The sequence below is a fragment of the Poeciliopsis prolifica genome, unplaced genomic scaffold, assembly GCF_027474105.1.
Source record: "Poeciliopsis prolifica strain line A6 unplaced genomic scaffold, Auburn_PproV2 SCAFFOLD031, whole genome shotgun sequence".
Taxonomy (NCBI): domain Eukaryota; kingdom Metazoa; phylum Chordata; class Actinopteri; order Cyprinodontiformes; family Poeciliidae; genus Poeciliopsis; species Poeciliopsis prolifica.
The window spans coordinates 6,141,737-6,159,019 of record NW_026562406.1 but is presented as its reverse complement, the minus strand read 5'-3'; the positions used below and the strand labels follow the sequence as shown (position 1 = coordinate 6,159,019).

The following is a 17,283-nucleotide window of genomic DNA, read 5'->3' as shown; positions in this document are numbered from 1 at the left end:
CACATACATGTCGTTAAATCATTTTTCTGAAACACGGACATAACTTGTATTTATGTTTCAGCCGAAGCGGTGACAGGAAGTAGAGGACATGTTGACAAATAGAGCGTGCCTGTCGTCAGAGAGCGGAAGTGACCCAGAATGCAACGCGCGCAGCCTCTGATAACATGGCAACATTTCCGTTGTAGACATCTCTGTAAGAAATCGTTTCACTTCGGCTACATAAACGAGCCTCGTTCATTTCTGCTGACAAAGGACAAGCGGGCTTCGGACTACCGGGCGTTAAAAGTGGACACGAACGTATCGGCGCTTCCGCTGCGTCAAATATTTGAGTAGCCATGAAGGAGGCTCTGTCCCTGGTTCAGAGGATCAGCGCGCACCCGGACTCCCGCTGCTGGTTCGTCTCCTGGAGCCCGAATGGGGCTCTGCTGGCGTCCTGCGGGGGTGACAAGGCCATCCGGATATGGGGGCGAGAGGGTGAGCTGTCAGTAGTAACACATGTAGCACAACACTTAAAACATGGACAGGTGGGTCATGTTTCTGGAGATACGTGAGTCTAACAAGGCAATGCTTAAAAAACAGTCCTCGGTTTAGGTGAGACTTCGCTTTGAGCTCGTTCATCTCCATTACAATTTAAAACTCCTGCCAGCGGGGATCCGCCTGGTTTGCATCCTCTTTGTTAGGCGTCGCAGCGACTCTGATCCATGTGTTTTTGGACATAGCCTGTGTTTTATATACTTAAAAAAACATTTTAGTGTTAAATTTCTGTATTTTCAATTTTAAAAAATACCAAAAACCACGTGAAAACACGAAATGTTACTTTGACACTGTTTGAAGTAGTTCCATTTGTTATGAGTAGGACCGATTTGTCCTTTTGCCCCAAATGGGAGTTTTCCCGGCCTTTTCTCTAACGGTGTTTGTTAATGAGGTTAAAGGATGAATCTTTTGGTGACATTTTCTTTCTTCAGGTGACTCTTGGATCTGTAAGACCGTGCTGCAGGATGGTCACCAGCGCACTGTGAGGAAGGTGGCCTGGTCTCCTTGTGGCAATTATCTGGCCTCTGCCAGTTTTGATGCCACCACGTGCATCTGGAAAAAAAAGAACGATGACTTTGAGGTTAGATGAAGCTCCTCTTGTTCAGACAGTGAGTTTTCAAAAAACTTTGAAACTTTTGAACTTGTCTTCTAGAGCTTGACCGTGTTGGAAGGACACGAAAACGAGGTCAAATGCGTGGCGTGGGCTCCTTCAGGGAACCTCCTGGCCACCTGCAGTCGAGACAAGAGCGTCTGGGTTTGGGAAGGTTTGTTTTCGCCGAATCTAAAGCGAAATCCATTGTTGTGAGTCACTAAATTAACTCTAGCTCTTAGCTTGTGTATAAACACAAGTTGTTTGTGCGTTTCAGTGGATGAAGATGAAGAATACGAGTGCGCTACTGTGTTGAACTCTCACACACAAGATGTCAAGCATGTTGCGTGGCACCCCAAGAAGGAGGTATCTACTGACTCCTTGCATGCTAATCGTACCTTACCTTGACATCAGGCCAGAACTGGGCTTTCTGTTTCCACAGCTTCTGGCTTCGGCCAGCTACGACAACAACATCTGCATTTACAAAGAGGAAGACGACGACTGGGAGTGCCAGGCCACTTTGCAGGGCCACACATCCACAGTGTGGAGTTTGTGTTTCGATGCTGCAGGCGAGAGGATGGCCTCCTGCAGTGACGACCGCACCGTGAAGATTTGGAAAGAGTGTCCCAGCGAGAACGGGCAAGGTGAGTTCATGGTGGATAGCAGCATGTTTGTCATCGTGTATCACAAAGAAAAGTGAACAACTTTTTTTGTCAATTTGCTTGTTAAAAGGGAACCTCTCCTGGAAGTGTGTTTGCACCCTGTCTGGCTACCATGGACGAACGGTGTATGACGTCGCCTGGTAAGACAATCTAAGCCTGTTAATGTCATGATGATTTGGTGCATCAGTGACTTATGTTATCAACAGCCTAACCAGCCCCTTTGACCTGTTTAGGTGTTTATTTATAAGTTGACGGCTGATAGGTAATTTCCCAATAGCTCCATAGAAAATCTTTGTCACAGAAGTGCTAGCATGGGGTCACAATTACAGTGAATAGTGATGTCCTGATGGTTGTGCAGCTGTCTGTCACAAACACCATTTTTTTTCTATTATTAGCTGTAATAAAAATGAAAAAATGCTTGAAATTTCACCAAATTATTACAGAAATAAAATGTTCATTATTGTCATTTGAAAAACTCCTCAGTAGCTATAAATCGGTCCATTTCTGTTATCAGTCTTGACGTTATTCTCTGACTTAAATAAATCACGTCTGTTCAGGTGTGAACTGACGGGCGCTCTGGCGACTGCCTGCGGTGATGACGCAGTGAGAGTTTTCAAGGAGGACGTGACGGCCAGTCCTGATGAGCCTGTGTTTTCACTCGTCGCCCAGGCAACCAAAGCTCACAGCCAGGATGCTAACTGTGTTTCCTGGAACCCAAAGGAGGCGGGGCTACTGGCTTCCTGCAGCGACGACGGAGAGATTGTAATTTGGAGGTTCAAAGAAGAAGAAGAAGAATTAGACTGATTCTGTGGCTTTTGAACCTGAATTTGTTGTGGAAAGTTTTTTGTTTTTACAATTTCAGGTAAATGTTTTGTTTATAGTAATGCCACGATGTGCTTTTGAGTCTGCATTTTGGAAATGGTATCCTTTGAAAATTGCTTGAAAGTTTTTTTTATAAATACAGATTAAGCATAACCACAAATTGATCCTTTATTTAGAAAAAAAACTTTTCAGACAGTACATGATACTAAAAACATGTAGAGGAGGAATTGGTTACTTAAATTCACAACATGACTAGAGCGCTTGTTTCTATTTCAAACACAATCCGCTTTGACGCCGCAGCATCTTCAGCAGCAGACCATCTTCAGAAGAGTGTAGGTTGCCTTGGTTAGCTGTTAAATCCAACAGTACATGACTGTCATGTAACTGAGATTAAAGATGGACAGACGGATTTTGGACTGGAATTCCACAATCAGGTGATTCAAACTTAAAGAAAACTACCAGATAAAATGACATTGAACTTTAATAAGTATTGGAACATGCTGACAGGTAAAGCAAAGGTACATAAATCAGGTTGCGCATCTAAAGGACAAAAACAACAAACAAACCCCTTGATTCCCTATGTCTAATTTAAAAAATGTATTGCTTAGTCTGAGTCACTTTCCCCCTCGCTGTCGGCCTCTTTCACATCCACGCTGAATTTGTACTCCTGGTCACAGCCCATGTAGGCGTCGCTCATAAAGTACAGGGTGTAGTTATGAATGCCCATAGCAGGTGCAACAAAGTCCAACTTGACCTGCAGATGAGAGAACAAAAACGGTGTCAGCACGTTGCTTCAAGTAGCGTTTTTGTTGCAGCTTTTGCCTTTTTTTTTTTTCTTTTCACCTTTGCTTTCTGCTGAAGAGTCAGCCTCTTGATAGAGATGAGGCTGTTCGACTTGGGGTCTCCGATGACCACCCACCAGCCCTCCTCACGTTTCTGCAACAATTATAGATTTCCATACATCAGTCATGTTTTGACAATGGAAGGAACGCCGCTGAAGATGAGGCGTACAGTGACACTGACCTGAGGGAAGAGTGGTGCGATGACTGGACCCGTCACCTCTTCCTCTCTCTCGAGCTGCACCTGGACCAGAACTGGACTGCCGCTGTGAAAATATGTGGCAATCAGGGGTGAAACATATTTATGTATATATGGATTACACTCAGTGTTGTAAGTAAGCCAAAACTGTACAAAAAATATATAAACACGGTCTACATTTAAGATAAAAACCCTTATTTGTAAGCAAATATGCAAAGAAAGAAAAAAAATTCAATTATTTATTTGCATTTTTATGTATTTCTAATATTGTCTAAAAGATCTTAGGTGGACAAATGGCTAACCTGATGTTCACTTACATTTCTGAAGATGATAAAACTATGGCCTTTATTAGAATTTTATATTCTAAAATAATGCAGAACAAAAAAAAAAAACATGGTTCTTTAAACGTTTTGGTAATAAAAATCTGCAATATGAGGCATGCATTGGCCTTCAGATTCATTTTGGATAATTCTGATTTCACTTTAGGCATAATATGTTAGAATATAACCTGCCAAAATGAATGATTGTGTCTGCAAGGCAATGTAACATCTCAAAGCATACAAACCTTTTGATGTTGTCCCTCTCCGCTACATCATAAGAAAGCTCGATGTTGGGGTAACGGTTACAGAAGCGAGCCACGTCGGTCATCTGTCCGTCGGAGAGCTGCAGCAAAGACGTTCTGTCCTCGTCCTCCATTTCCATGATGTCAAAAATGCTCTCCACACCCTGAAGACGGAGCAAGCAGAGATGGTATAGTCTAAACCTGCATAGTGTGTTCTATCTCCACTGAAGCGCCTCAGCACCACTCACTTTGTCAGTGCAGCGTTTGATGTGGTCTGAGGTGAAGTGGGGCAGCTGCTTCAGGTAAGAGTCCTTGGACCACATGGCCTGGGTGACCATCTGCGCCAGCTCCATGGCAGCCAGGGCGGGACTCAGCCAGCCGTTGCTGGACAGCACGTCCACGCAGGCCTGAATCAGACGAATCGCCTGCAAACAGGAAACGATTTCAACGCGTCTGAAATGGAAACCCAGTGAGAGCTCGACTCCATCAGAAGGGGAGTCCCGACCTTGCTCAGGATCTCCTCCGTGTCTGACTGGAGCTCGGCGCTCAGCTGCATCCTGGAGAGGTGGGCCTGCAGCAGCAGGTTGGTCTTCACGTGAGGATCGTTGAACTTCGGGTTGTTCAGCTTGTGGGGAACTTTCTGTGCCAGCTAAAAATGAAAACAAACACTCAGCACAAAAATCAAACTGGGGATGGAAATTATCAATTAGTGATTTAGTCTAAAGTTAATTGAGCTTATTGATTGAGTATTAATTGATAAGTGGCCAATCTTTCCATAATATGCTGAATTTAAAAATGAAGCACATCTTTATATCATTTTTTTTTGTTGCTTTAACTGTATTAAAAAACTTTTTTCAACTATTAAACTCAATTATTAAACTTAGAAATGCATCTATAACTTAAAACAGGAACCTCTTGGTTCTATTGGTTTAACAAATGACTCAGTACTAATTGTTTTAGCACATCAGAAGCAAATTTTCAGAAGCATAAATAAATACAATTATAAAGTCCTGCTTCGCCCCACTATTTGAGAAGTACTGTTGTAAGCGATCGTTATTAGCTAATCGACTGGAAATAATTTAACATTTTTTAAATAATAAACCATCATTTGACAATTAATCGTAAGTCGATAAATAGTTTGCATCTTTCTCCACTTACCTGTCGGAGAAGGGCGTCTTCGTGGTGCCTGATGGGAATGTTCTTGTATTCAGCTGCGTTGGAGATGATCTCGATCAACCCACGGATCTTCGTCTTGGCGTTCAGGGACATACTGAACAACTCTGCCCAACACAACAGCAAAATAACAGCGACGTTTAGCGTCCCAAATGAGAATCCTCCCAGCGTCAGCAGGGCCGCGTCGGTACAAACCGATCGTTGTGTAGTTGATGTAGTAGTAAGCGGCGATCATTCCCAGGTTGAGTGGCGCCACGTCCATTTCATCCTCGATGCTGATGCACTTGGACTGCTCCAGGTCATGCAGGGTGTTCTCCACCAGCTCGGACAGGTGATCGGACAGGTGGCGATGGGACATGCCTGCCACGATTAGAGGACGGCGCTCAGATCTCCTTCAGGAACTTTCACTCGACCTGATCAGTGAGGCGTTTACAAGCCGACCCTCACCTTGCAGGTTGTAGTAGTTGGGGTTCTGCGTCATCCGTCGGTAGAGGAACGTCCAGGTCAGGTAGTCGACGGCGTCTTGCTTGTTCTCGACCGTCTTGGTGACGATCTCGGCGTTGAAGTGGTCGTGGAGACAGTGATCCAGATGGGACTCCACAGGCAGGGGCTCGTACAGGAACTTCTTGAAGAAGTCCTGCGGGGAAAAGGCACATCAGAGGTGACGTTTTTGGGTCTTTGGGAAAAAGACTGCAAACTAACAATTATTTTAGTAGCCAATTATTCTGACGATTGATCAGATAAAACTTTTTGACACATTTTGCAACTTAAACCTTTTAATGCAATATTAGAAGTACAAACCTTCTTAGATCCCTGACACATGATAACACAGCGTCCCTCATCATCCAGCATGGGCCTGTTTGCCTTGCCGACCATCTGGAGGACATCATATATGGGATAGTCCACATACCTAAAAAAAAAAATTAGGAAATGTTTTTTTTTTTTTGCAATCTCTTTTAAGTCACCTCTCCAAGAGACTTACGCATGGATTTTTCCATTATAGTACTGGGTGTCCATGACAATGACGAGATGGGCAGAGACGTTGATGCCCCAGCAGAGCGAACGTGAGGAGACCACCACCTGGACGGCACCTGCACCAGGACAGGAAGTTAAATCACCAGTAAACTGTTGTGTTTTCTTCTTTAGTCCTGAAACTCTGTGGATCGGGGTCGTTTCATACCAGAGTTAAAAAGCTGCTCGACTATCCGGCGCTCAGTGGCAGTCAGGCCCTCGTGCAGGTACCCCACTCCATTGGCTAGAGTTTCCTTCAGAGTCGGGTCATTTATTTTGTCCAGGAATGGAGCCAGTTCTTTCTCAGAGCAGTACAGGAACCTAAAGACAAAAAATATTTCCGTCAGATGAGCTTCCTTCACTCGGCATTAAGCACTTTCCAGGCACATGGTAACTATGTTGCCTTCAGTGGCCATGGGAGATTCAAGGTTTCTCAAACATGTATAAAAGAATCAAAGCAACTCTGTTTGCTTTAGATGTAAAGTTAATTTTACATAATACTGTCCCTTTAAACCTCTGTCTCAAGGCTGACCTCTGAGGGACGACATCAGCGGCGCAGAATGTGAGGATGTCGATGGCGGTGAGGCGGGTCTGCCTACGGGATGGAACGAACACCACCACCGGCTTGGAGGGAGAATGCTTCATGATGGCGTGATACACCGGCTTGGCCATGGACAGCAGGCGGGTCTGAGTGTGGCTCACGTTGAAGCCCTGCAGCGACACGCGAGCGTTGACAGAACGTTAGGAATCCTGACGGGTGATTCGTCCGTTTCTGGCCATCATGTTGCCATGTGTGAGCAGACCTGGATGTGCAGCTCCAGCGGCACGGGCCTGACGTTGGGGTGGAAGTTGAACGTAGCGGTGGTGCTGCAGCCCAGCCAGTGAGCCACGTCCTTGGCGTTGGACAACGACGAGCTGAGAGCCACGATGCGGATGGGGCGCTCGATTTGAGAGGAGATGTACCTCATCCTCGAACAGATGACTTCCAGCACAGGCTAATAGGAGCATCAATTAATTTTACATAACCCACACACACACACACACAAAAGAAAAACAGCTAATGCGAATCTCGACTTCTCTTTGCTCTTACTCCGTTTTCTCCTCCGATGAGATGCGTCTCATCCACGATGAAGAGGCTGACGTTCTGGACGTTCTTTCGCTGTTTCCAGCGACGAGACAGGATGTCCCATTTGTCCGGGGTGCTGACGATGATGTCGCCTTTTCCCAGCAGCTTCAGATCCGTGCTGGTTTCCCCCGTCAGCAGAACCACCTTCTTGTTCAGGATATCCTGGAACTTCTGGTGCCAGTCAACAAACACCTGAGAAACAAGAATCTGTGTTTAGAAGAATCACAAATATTTTCTGCATTTTTTTTTACATTCTGATCACATTACAGTGACAAACTTGCATTTTTCTGGCCCATATATGTGAAGAGGAAGAAACAATGCAGAATGTTTCACACATAATAATCTGTAAGGTGTATTTACAGATAGGCAGTCTGTTCTTTCAGCAAATGTCAATTTTTAGTGTGTCTATCCTTAAGTTAACAAATAAGTGATCACCAAATTGGCTGACAATTATTTCAAAAATCAATTAATCATGATTAATTGTTTCAGGCCTACTAGTACATTCCATTTTGTAGTGATCCAACACATGAACTCCAATGCAACATGCTTCAGTCTGTTTTTGCAGCATTACAAGATGTTCGATCCCTGCAATGACTTGTATGTCTTCTAGCTAATTAATAAGGAAGGTTTGATGGTTTTGTTTCAGATTTGTGACTTTGTACCTGCTCTGCCAGCGCTTCCATTGGGGTGATATAGACGCAGCGACCCTCTGAGTTGTGCAGCAGCATTCTCAGGATGGCGAACTCTGCACAGATGGTCTTTCCGCTGCCAGTTGGAGCTCCAACAAACACATTATCGTCACTGTTGTACACAGCATTGAAGACTGAAAAAAAGAGTAAATAAGAAGTTAGATGAGCAGTGAAGTCAGTTCTGATCTAGGCTCAAGTTTAAAGTCTTGTTTCTCGTTGTGTACCTTGTGTTTGGATGGGGTTAAAGAAAGGGAACTTGTTCTGATAAAGAGCCTCGAAGGCAGAGTTTCTGAGTGCGGTGACAGGCAGCGGCTGCAGATCCAGCAGCTCCGTGGGTGGCGGGTACTTTTCAGGTAGGATAAGGTGACGGAAGGACACGGGCAGCTGCGTCTCACAAGCTAACAGAAAAACAAAGAATGAAACTTGCTAGATGAAGAGCTAAGACAGACAGCAGGAGAATCCTGAAGGCTACTTACAGAGCCATCGGTCCGAGACGACACGGATGAAGTACTGTGGAGGTAAAGGCTCAAACACCGGAACAAAGAAGGTCACAAGGTGCTCGTCCTGGGCGTACTTGGCCTTAAGCAGGAAGTACTCGTGGTGGAGGATGACCTCACTGTCGACATCCTCCACCAGGATCCAGAAGGCTTCAGACGATCCGTGAATCTGGGCGAGAAAATAAACTTCTGAGACGAAGCTAAGGAGAAGCGAGAGACGACAAAGGATCCATGTTGCGAGTTTAACCGACCTTATCATCCCACTGGAAGTCCGGCGTTATGGTCAGCTCCACTTTGAGCGTGGAGCGAGTGATGGGCTGAATGTGGACAGCCAGGTCAAGCTTGGGGAACTGGTGCACATATTTATGAATGGTCTTTCCCATCTTCGGCATGCGGATCAGCTCACCTGAGCAAAGAAACGTGCTTTAGCTTTTCGACTACGAAAGCGAGATTAAAAAAACAAAACAAAAAGCAACAATGCTCACCAATCTCATTGTGGTTGAGATCATAGAGACGCTCGAAGGGGAAGTTTTTCTTCTCGATCTTCTTCACAACCTCTTCGGGCAGCTTCTTGAACTGCCGCAGCGGGGACATCGACTGCCACCTGTTCACGCCGGAAACACCAACCATAAATGATTTCCCTCAGCATTTAAGTTATGCTAGTTTAGCGATGACAATCCCACTCACATCCGTTTGTCAATCATCTTGCAGAGATTCATGGTCTTGTCTGTGAGCTGGGCCCAGCCTCGGTTGAGCACGATCTCAAATATGGCCCGCATTAAACGACCAGCACTCTGAAGAAAGAAAATTAAAATTCATTTCTTTACATGAAACTGCAGAATATGGAAATGCTAAGCTGTTCTTGCTGTACCTGTGTGACGTAAACCATGTCTGCCATCAGGGCGAAGCCTTCCAGTTTGAGCTGAGAGATGAACGCTTGAAGCAGAACATTAATCTGAAACAAAGTTGACACAAATATATTCAAATGTGAATAACCATGTCAACAACTACTAAACTTACTAAAACTCGATTATGTTACCTTAGCGCTAGGCTCCTCTATGCTCTCCTTTACAGGAATGGGAACTCTTTCCAGAAGCTTCTGAAGCTCAAGTTTTTCCTCCTAAAAAAGAAACATTTTGTCGTTGTTTTGTATTATAAAAAGTCTACAGTGGCTCGATTAGGGATGGAAAGTAGTCCTCATGTTTGACTCCGGCCAGCATACCTCTCTCACTGTGATGTTCCTGAACTCCGAGGAGAGTGAAAAGACTCTGAAGAGTTCGATCTCACTGAGCGTGGGCTTCAGCAGCTGGTTGTAGGTCTGAATGGAGTCGTGGGTGATGTAGAAGTGGCTGGCAATGCGACCCAGGTCTGTTACCTTTATGTAATGATAAATTTAAAAAATGTACTTATTGCAAATTTACTATAACGGGGATCATTACACGTTACTGAGGGCTAGCTTGCAGACCTGGAAGGTTCCCGTCCTCTTGTCATATTTAATGAGGCTGTTCTTGTCCAGGACGTTGGCGGCCGTGTGAATCAGGTCCATCCGGCGCCTCTCCAGCAGCGGGTCTGAATTTCGGTCGTCGTGGGACACTCCATACAGTGTCGGGTTGCGGAGCATGCGCACATACAAGTACGTATAGCCGAGCCAGTTCACAGCATCCTGCAGCGGCAAACACCACAAATTAACTATGGGGAATGTAAATTTAATTTTGTTTTTCTGTGTGGTGATCACTCGCCTTCACATTCTGAACGTTTCCCAGCACTATCTCTGCGTTGAGCATGTCAGGGAGCTTCGCCACCATCTGGCTCTCTATGGGCAGCTGCTGGTTCAGCAGGGACAGGTAATACTGCAGCTCTCCATGAGACGTGATCAGGATTCCCTCTCCCTTAGTGTCATACTGCGGTCGGCCGGCTCGACCCAGCATCTGAAATCAAATGGCAGGTTTCATTTCTACTGGTTTCACAGTAAAACACAAGCACGTTTCAGGCATTTTCAAAGTAATTGCTGCTCAAATTAAATGCTTAAACACAATATACAAAGACAAATGTCCAAAATCATGTTCTCATTAAGTTTTATGGTTTTTTGAAAGTTGAAATAATTTTTGGAATTGTAACTGACCTAAAAAAAAAGTTTCGTCTGATTTCACTTTAGACAGTGAGAAGAAAAATATCTGTGTCTTTAGTAGGTGTATGAAAATGTCTGTGTTCAGATGTAAATGACATTTTCCAAATTTAGGCTTTTAATCAAACATTAGATTGCACTTTATAACCAAACTCTGCAGTTTAAATATCAAGCCTGCTCAATGACTTTATACAGAAATCAAACACTTTTCCAAACCTTGAAAACACATAAATGAAGTTCAAGCATCATTTGATCAACTTTTCAACAAATCAGCTGGCTTCAAGTGCACAGACCTGTAAAATGTCCAGCGCTCCCAGCTCCGTCCATCTGCCTTTCTCTGGGCTGTAAACCTGGGTTCCTTTGATGATGACGGTGTGAGCGGGCAGGTTCACACCCCAAGCCAGAGTGGCTGTGGACACCAGAACCTGGATGTGTCGATCTGCGAACAGATCCTCCACCAGCGTACGGTCCACTCTGGTCATCCCGGCGTGATGGATCGCAAAGCCATAAGGAAGCAAATCCTTTAGCTCCAAGTTCTGAAAGAGAGAGAAATCTTTAACTCAGACCAAGCAGCTAACACTGAAAACCTTTGGGACCCCTCTGGTCTGCTGGCGTTTACTGACTTTGCATTGTTCTGCCTCGGTTCTCAACACTTCAGTAGAAGCAGAGCCCTCTCTCAGGAACAGACCCAGAGAGTCCTTCTCCAAGCACATGTCCCGAATGGCTCTGGCAGTCTTTCCTGTCTCTTTCCTGGAGTGGACAAATACCAGGACCTTATGGGAGACAAATGAGCGGCAGATTTACTCACAAGCGAAAGTAGAGCAAATAACAAAAAGAGTCTCAGTCACTGAAGATCAATGTCAAAACACACCTTCATTTTTACAGCAGACAGAAATATTTACACTATACATTAAATATGTAATATTGTTACTCTCATCCATAGCAGTTACGGTTTAAAACCAAAAGTAAAGTTACTAAAAACTTTATCTCTATCAAAACAAGTAGACTTTCTGACTTATGATAAGCCACTAAAAACCTTTAAAAAATGTGGAAAACGTTCTTTCAGTTCTTTTAGGTTCATGTATAACCTGAAAACTTCTTGGAAAATATTTCTACAATGTCAAAGCAAAGCTGTCAATTTCAGTAACTCTAGATGTTAAATCAATCACAACTCACTTGGTTCTTTCCAGCATGCTCCATGATCTTTTCATAAACGATCTCATTCATAATTTGGAAACGTTTGATGGCTTTCTTTTCTGTGATACCGACATACGTCTGCTCAAGGGGCACAGGGCGAAAACTGGAAAGAAAAATGAAAACAGCTCACAAATCTGACACATCCAAACAGGAAACAAGCAGTTAAGGAATTACGACCCAATGAACACCTGTTGTCAAAGTAAAAGAGCCCCTTTGCAGGATCAACACGCAGGCAGGTGGCTACATCTTCATAGTTGGGCAGCGTGGCGCTGAGACCGATCAGCCGCACGTCCTCCTGGGTCAGCTCCACGTTACGGATGGTCCTTGCCACCAGGGACTCCAGCACGGGACCGCGGTCGTCATGCAGTAAGTGGATTTCATCCTAGAAAACGTTCCCTTGGTTACCCTCAAGGACTTATTTTAGCTTTTAGTTTCTAAACTTGCTTAGTGGCACGACTTACAATGATGATGAGGCGCACTAGCTGGGTGTAGGTGCGCTCGCCGCCTTTCCGAGTGATGATGTCCCATTTCTCAGGGGTGCAGACAATGATCTGAGTGGCGTTGATCTCCTCTTTGCAGAGCTGGTGGTCTCCGGTCAGCTCAGACACGATGATGCCGTAGCTTGCAAGACGCTGAGAAAAAGAGAAAAGGTGGCATCATAACCTCTGGTCTGTTCTGCAGCAAAGATTTCACTGCAAGCAAGCAGTGCTGAATGGAGAGACAAAATGCTCACCTTGCCAAAACTTCCCACCATCTCCTGTACGAGTGAGCGCATGGGTGCAATGTAGATGATTTTAAAGTCATCCACATTGATTGTTCCATCCATGTTTATGTGCTTCCCGATTTCCCTCAGCATCGCCATCAAGGCGACGTTGGTCTTACCGGCTCCCTGTGTGCAGGACGATCACCCACATTTAGAGGAGATAAGTCCTGTCAACTCAGCAGTAAGAACGTTTTTCAGCTTCGACGTGATTCACTCACCGTAGGTGCGCACACAAGGAGGTTCTCATCCGTCTCCATTGTGGTCTTGAACAGCTTGCTCTGAATGCGGTTTAGAGTTTTGAACCCTTCGAATCCAGCCTGGGCATACTTGGGCAACTTGTCAATGGCAACAAGTACCTGGTGGTACAAAGAAAAGTGGCTGAATGCAGGACATAAATTCACCATAAGCAGCTTGATACCAAACAAAGCAAACAGTTGGAAAGCTTAGTTTCTAAATGCCAGGTTTTCATCATAGTGGTTGAAACAACAAACCTCATTGTCAGCAAAGGGTTTCGGCTTGAGAGCAGGCACGTGGACTTCTTCGTAACCTTTACGCTGCTTACGAAAGGAGCCGTCTGGCAGCTGGCATCGCTTGTTGGCCATGAAGTGGCTGCCTTGACTGAAGGCCAAATCTTCCAGGTCCAGAAGCTGCCGAGGCATCACTGACTGTTGAGAGGATGAAAAATAGGAATGAAACAGCGTCGACGTCTACAGTGCTGATAAGATGTCTACATACACCTGTGTTCCTCGCAACTGGAGGCCAAAACAGCAGTGAAAGATTATACAAGTAGCCTCACGTTGCAAAATAAAGGCTTAGTGGATGGAATGAGGGCAGTACTAATAATTATTTTACAAATCAATTATTCTGACAATTAATTGAATCAATAATCACCATTAATTTGATCGATCGTTTCAGCCTTAGATGGAAAAAGAACCAAGCAGTATTTACCTCTCCATGGTCAACGTCCATCGCTTCCAAGTCATCCACCCGAGACTTCCTCACTCTCTCTCTGCGAGATCGTTCTTCCTGAAGTGCAAAAACATAAAAACTGTGAAAAGCTGCACATAATATGTTTTAACTCAGCTTATTGACTGGATGCTTTACTCTGATAATGTCCTCCTTCTCAGTCTCCTGCAGCTGGTAGAGAATCTTTGAAAGCTCCTGATCCGACTCCATCTTTCCAATGATCCGTTCCTTTTCTGCCTCGCTCTGAGCGCTGGCCAGCATGGTACAATACTGAACTGTGTGGCAGAAAGAAGAGGTTAAATGCGTCAACTCAAATGAAACACTGAACGCAGTTTGAAAAAGACTGCCTTACTCATGCGGCGGTGCTGACGAAGGACTTTGATGAAGTCAAAGGTGTTGAAGCCCAGCAGCAGCACCAGCTGGTTCTCACACTCTCTGTCATCACTCGCAGTCTGAGATTCAACAAAGAAACACAAGAAGGCAAATCTGAAAATTAAAACGTTTACATTGACCTTTAAAAAAAAACAACAAAAAAACAAATGATGTGAAGAACCTTTAGGATTTCCAAGACTTCGTCGGCCTTCTTTTGAGAGACGATGGCGTCATCGTAGAACCGACTGAGCTGACGTTGGAGCCAAAAGGCGTCAATGTCTCGAGGATGTAACTGTTTCTTCTTCTCTGACATCACGTCACCTGCCTCACCGAGCTACAGAGGCAAGAACTTCTGATTACACTCTGAATCAGAAAGTTCTCTCTCTTAAAATGAGAGCGAAACACTCTCTTAAAACGCTGGTACGCTGGACTTACATTTGCTGTCAGCCTGGTGGAGACGACCGCTTCTTCTCCTTCGCTGTCTTCATCTGAGTGTTCGTCTCGTACTTCGCCAAACTGGTCCTCATCTCCTTCCTTTGGAAGAAGAAACGAGCTCATAAGCTTCTAAGCACCAGTTCTATCACTGCTTAAGCATCACGATTCAAATAATAATTATATTACACCTATAATAATATAATAATGATAATAATGATAATAATAACAAAAGAAACGTGTTGCACAAGCGCCACTAAATACAAAGAAAACAACATTTTTAATAAACAATAAAACTCACTTCCTCATCAGATTCGAACTGTACGTTGACACCATATGTTTCATCAATGTTGTCATCTGTAGATTTGTAACAAGAACAGTTTCATTAGTAAGGTTTTTGAAAATGGTTCCCATCAAAATGAATGAATTGGTACAACTTTCAGACTGTGGGATAGAGAATTATATCTGGAAGAGCAAAATTATTTGAACTATTCTCCTGAAAATTAAGATATTTCAAATAAATCACACTCCAGACATTTCTAGAGTGAATTGGAAGTGCCGTAACAAACTTTTAATGACTGCTGACCCATATTCTGTAAGTCCTTGTCTCCTCCGTAGTCTGTGATCTTCTTTCCAAGGTTGACCAGCACATGATAGCGCGTGTCATCAGACGGGCCAAGAAGTTGTTCGACTTCACGTCGCCTTTCTTTGTCCCTCATTTTGTCGTTCTTCAGCACCGCCAACACTTCATCGGCCGCTCCGCACAGAATATCACGAGGCTGCAGAGCAAAGTGTGTCAGGAGCTGATTTATTATGAGAGCTCGGTTAAGAGTCTCAGTGTCACTAACCTGATCTCCTAAAGCTGCATGGATGAAGCTCAGCAACACTTCATACGTCTCTCTGGTTTCTTTGGTTTTGGGCTTGTACACGATGCCCACCATTTCATCGATGCCCTCAGACAGGAGGGTAAAGCCTTTCATTTTGTTGATGTCGTGTCTGTCCTCATCTCTTTTTCTTCTCCTATTTTGGAAGAATAAAGTTAATAGTTCATTAAATGTGAGAGAAACTTTTGAAGAAACTTACAGTAGATAGTTTGATATTCTTTCCTAATATTCCAAGTGGACAGAATAATTTTGGGAATTTCTTTAGGGGCAAAATTGAGCACATCGGCTTTGTTTTTGAATCGACTTGCATTGAAATTTGTTAGATGGTTCTGTAAATCTATCATTATTGCACTGGTAATAAACCGCAGCTTAAATTTTGTTTGAGGTAGCCCAAAGAAAGCATGTAAATAAAGCAGATAAAACAATTCCTGGTATTAACATCCGACTCACAATGTCTAAAGACATACAAATAAACGATGAGCCTGAATTTGTTTATGTGAGACTGCACTGACTTATCTCGTCGCTCCTCCAGCTTCTGGGGTTTGGTCCTCTGAGCTTTGTCCCCCATCTTTGTCCCCTCCAGCTTCCCCACCAAGGACAGCACCTCACCGGTGGGCTCATCTCTCCGAGTGCGGTCGATCAGAGAGCGATCCGCTTGCAGCACCAAGTTTGAGTTCTACACATTCGACACAAACATATTATGAGACATGCTGGAGCCAAATGAAGATACTCCGTTACTCATAGCTCAATAATGTAAAGCTAGCTCGCCATAAATACCCTCCCTTGAGCCAATGTGTTTATATTCTGATATACTCACCGCTTTGTACTCATACTGCAGGTTACGAGCGGTAACATCCGCCATGGTGCCGCTTTTCCCTCAGCTTCCACCGCTCCTCCGGTTACAAACGCTCACAGAGCTGAACTCGACTCCGACTTTTCAATGAAACACCGAGCGCATCGGTTCAATGTTTCTATTTCAAATAAAAGTCGTTCTCGTTAATCTCTGAAATATTGCGTTTCTCCTACGTAACAAAACCGCTGCTAACACGAGCGCTCAAAGGGCTTCCGCTGGCTTCCACTTCCTGTGTCAACGGAGTGAGAACAAAGAGAAAAATATGCACTGCCCCCTGCTGGCTATTCAGGTCACGACATTCTTTAAATTCAAGTAAATTCAATTGAGAATTCATTTTATTTATTTGATTTATCTGACTTGCACACATTCTTCCGCTTCCTTTTACGGAATATTGCTATTATTATGTTTAAGATGAGAATAATTATCTTACATTATTGGTTGGCACGGGAGGACAACACCTTTTGGAAATCATCTTAGGTTCTTGTATGATACTTCAAAGAAGATTTTGAACAGCAGCAGATCATATTCCTTTTGAATCTGAAGGTTTGTTGTATATTTAAACAGGTTTCACTCCTGCAGAAAGAACCAACAACAGCAAGGAGATGTTAGTAATACTGGCCTAGGAAGATGTTGAGACTATATAAATATTTTCCAGTTTAGACTGTCTAATGAAAGTTTACATGTGACTGTTTATTTGAGATACTTCTCTGGAGTTTCTGTCTCAGCGGGACATTCCCAGAACAACCAAAGTATTTCTACATATTCTCATGTACAACAGCTGTTTATTGAAAGAGAAGATTGTATGGAGGCCAATTCACACTTGTGAATAAACCTACTATTTAGTAAACCTGCTTGATATTCACTCTATCCATAACTGCGTTCTAAGTAGGGTACATTTCTCCTTTTCACCTCCAGGTGGCAGCATCGACAATTACAAAGGTTGTAATACATACCTGAAGGAAAGTTTAACTTCTTCTTTAAGAAGCAG

General features: G+C 44.0%; 2 protein-coding genes across 2 annotated transcripts; one reads left to right on the top strand and one right to left on the bottom strand.

Moving 5' to 3' along the window:
• Positions 1-127: 127 nt before the first annotated feature.
• ciao1 (cytosolic iron-sulfur assembly component 1) lies at positions 128-2,768 on the top strand. The gene is made up of 7 exons (XM_055050892.1): positions 128-474; positions 966-1,114; positions 1,187-1,298; positions 1,401-1,489; positions 1,566-1,767; positions 1,856-1,925; positions 2,343-2,768. The coding sequence occupies exons 1-7, from the start codon at positions 336-338 to the stop codon at positions 2,587-2,589; spliced, it is 1,008 nt and encodes a 335-aa protein (XP_054906867.1). The 5' UTR covers positions 128-335; the 3' UTR covers positions 2,590-2,768.
• snrnp200 (small nuclear ribonucleoprotein 200 (U5)) lies at positions 2,751-16,505 on the bottom strand. The gene is made up of 44 exons (XM_055050891.1): positions 16,260-16,505; positions 15,955-16,118; positions 15,407-15,578; positions 15,145-15,337; positions 14,860-14,915; positions 14,562-14,660; positions 14,308-14,460; positions 14,107-14,206; positions 13,893-14,029; positions 13,737-13,814; positions 13,280-13,453; positions 13,007-13,144; positions 12,759-12,914; positions 12,487-12,657; positions 12,214-12,407; positions 12,005-12,128; positions 11,452-11,601; positions 11,122-11,364; positions 10,443-10,631; positions 10,169-10,366; positions 9,926-10,078; positions 9,743-9,823; positions 9,575-9,658; positions 9,391-9,497; positions 9,189-9,307; positions 8,955-9,109; positions 8,683-8,872; positions 8,431-8,604; positions 8,180-8,340; positions 7,482-7,709; positions 7,195-7,386; positions 6,924-7,102; positions 6,561-6,712; positions 6,363-6,471; positions 6,182-6,290; positions 5,828-6,017; positions 5,576-5,740; positions 5,366-5,487; positions 4,713-4,856; positions 4,456-4,632; positions 4,211-4,371; positions 3,631-3,712; positions 3,451-3,543; positions 2,751-3,361 (listed from the first exon to the last, which is right to left on the bottom strand). The coding sequence occupies exons 1-44, from the start codon at positions 16,302-16,304 to the stop codon at positions 3,212-3,214; spliced, it is 6,411 nt and encodes a 2,136-aa protein (XP_054906866.1). The 5' UTR covers positions 16,305-16,505; the 3' UTR covers positions 2,751-3,211.
• Between the last annotated feature and the right edge of the window lie 778 nt (positions 16,506-17,283).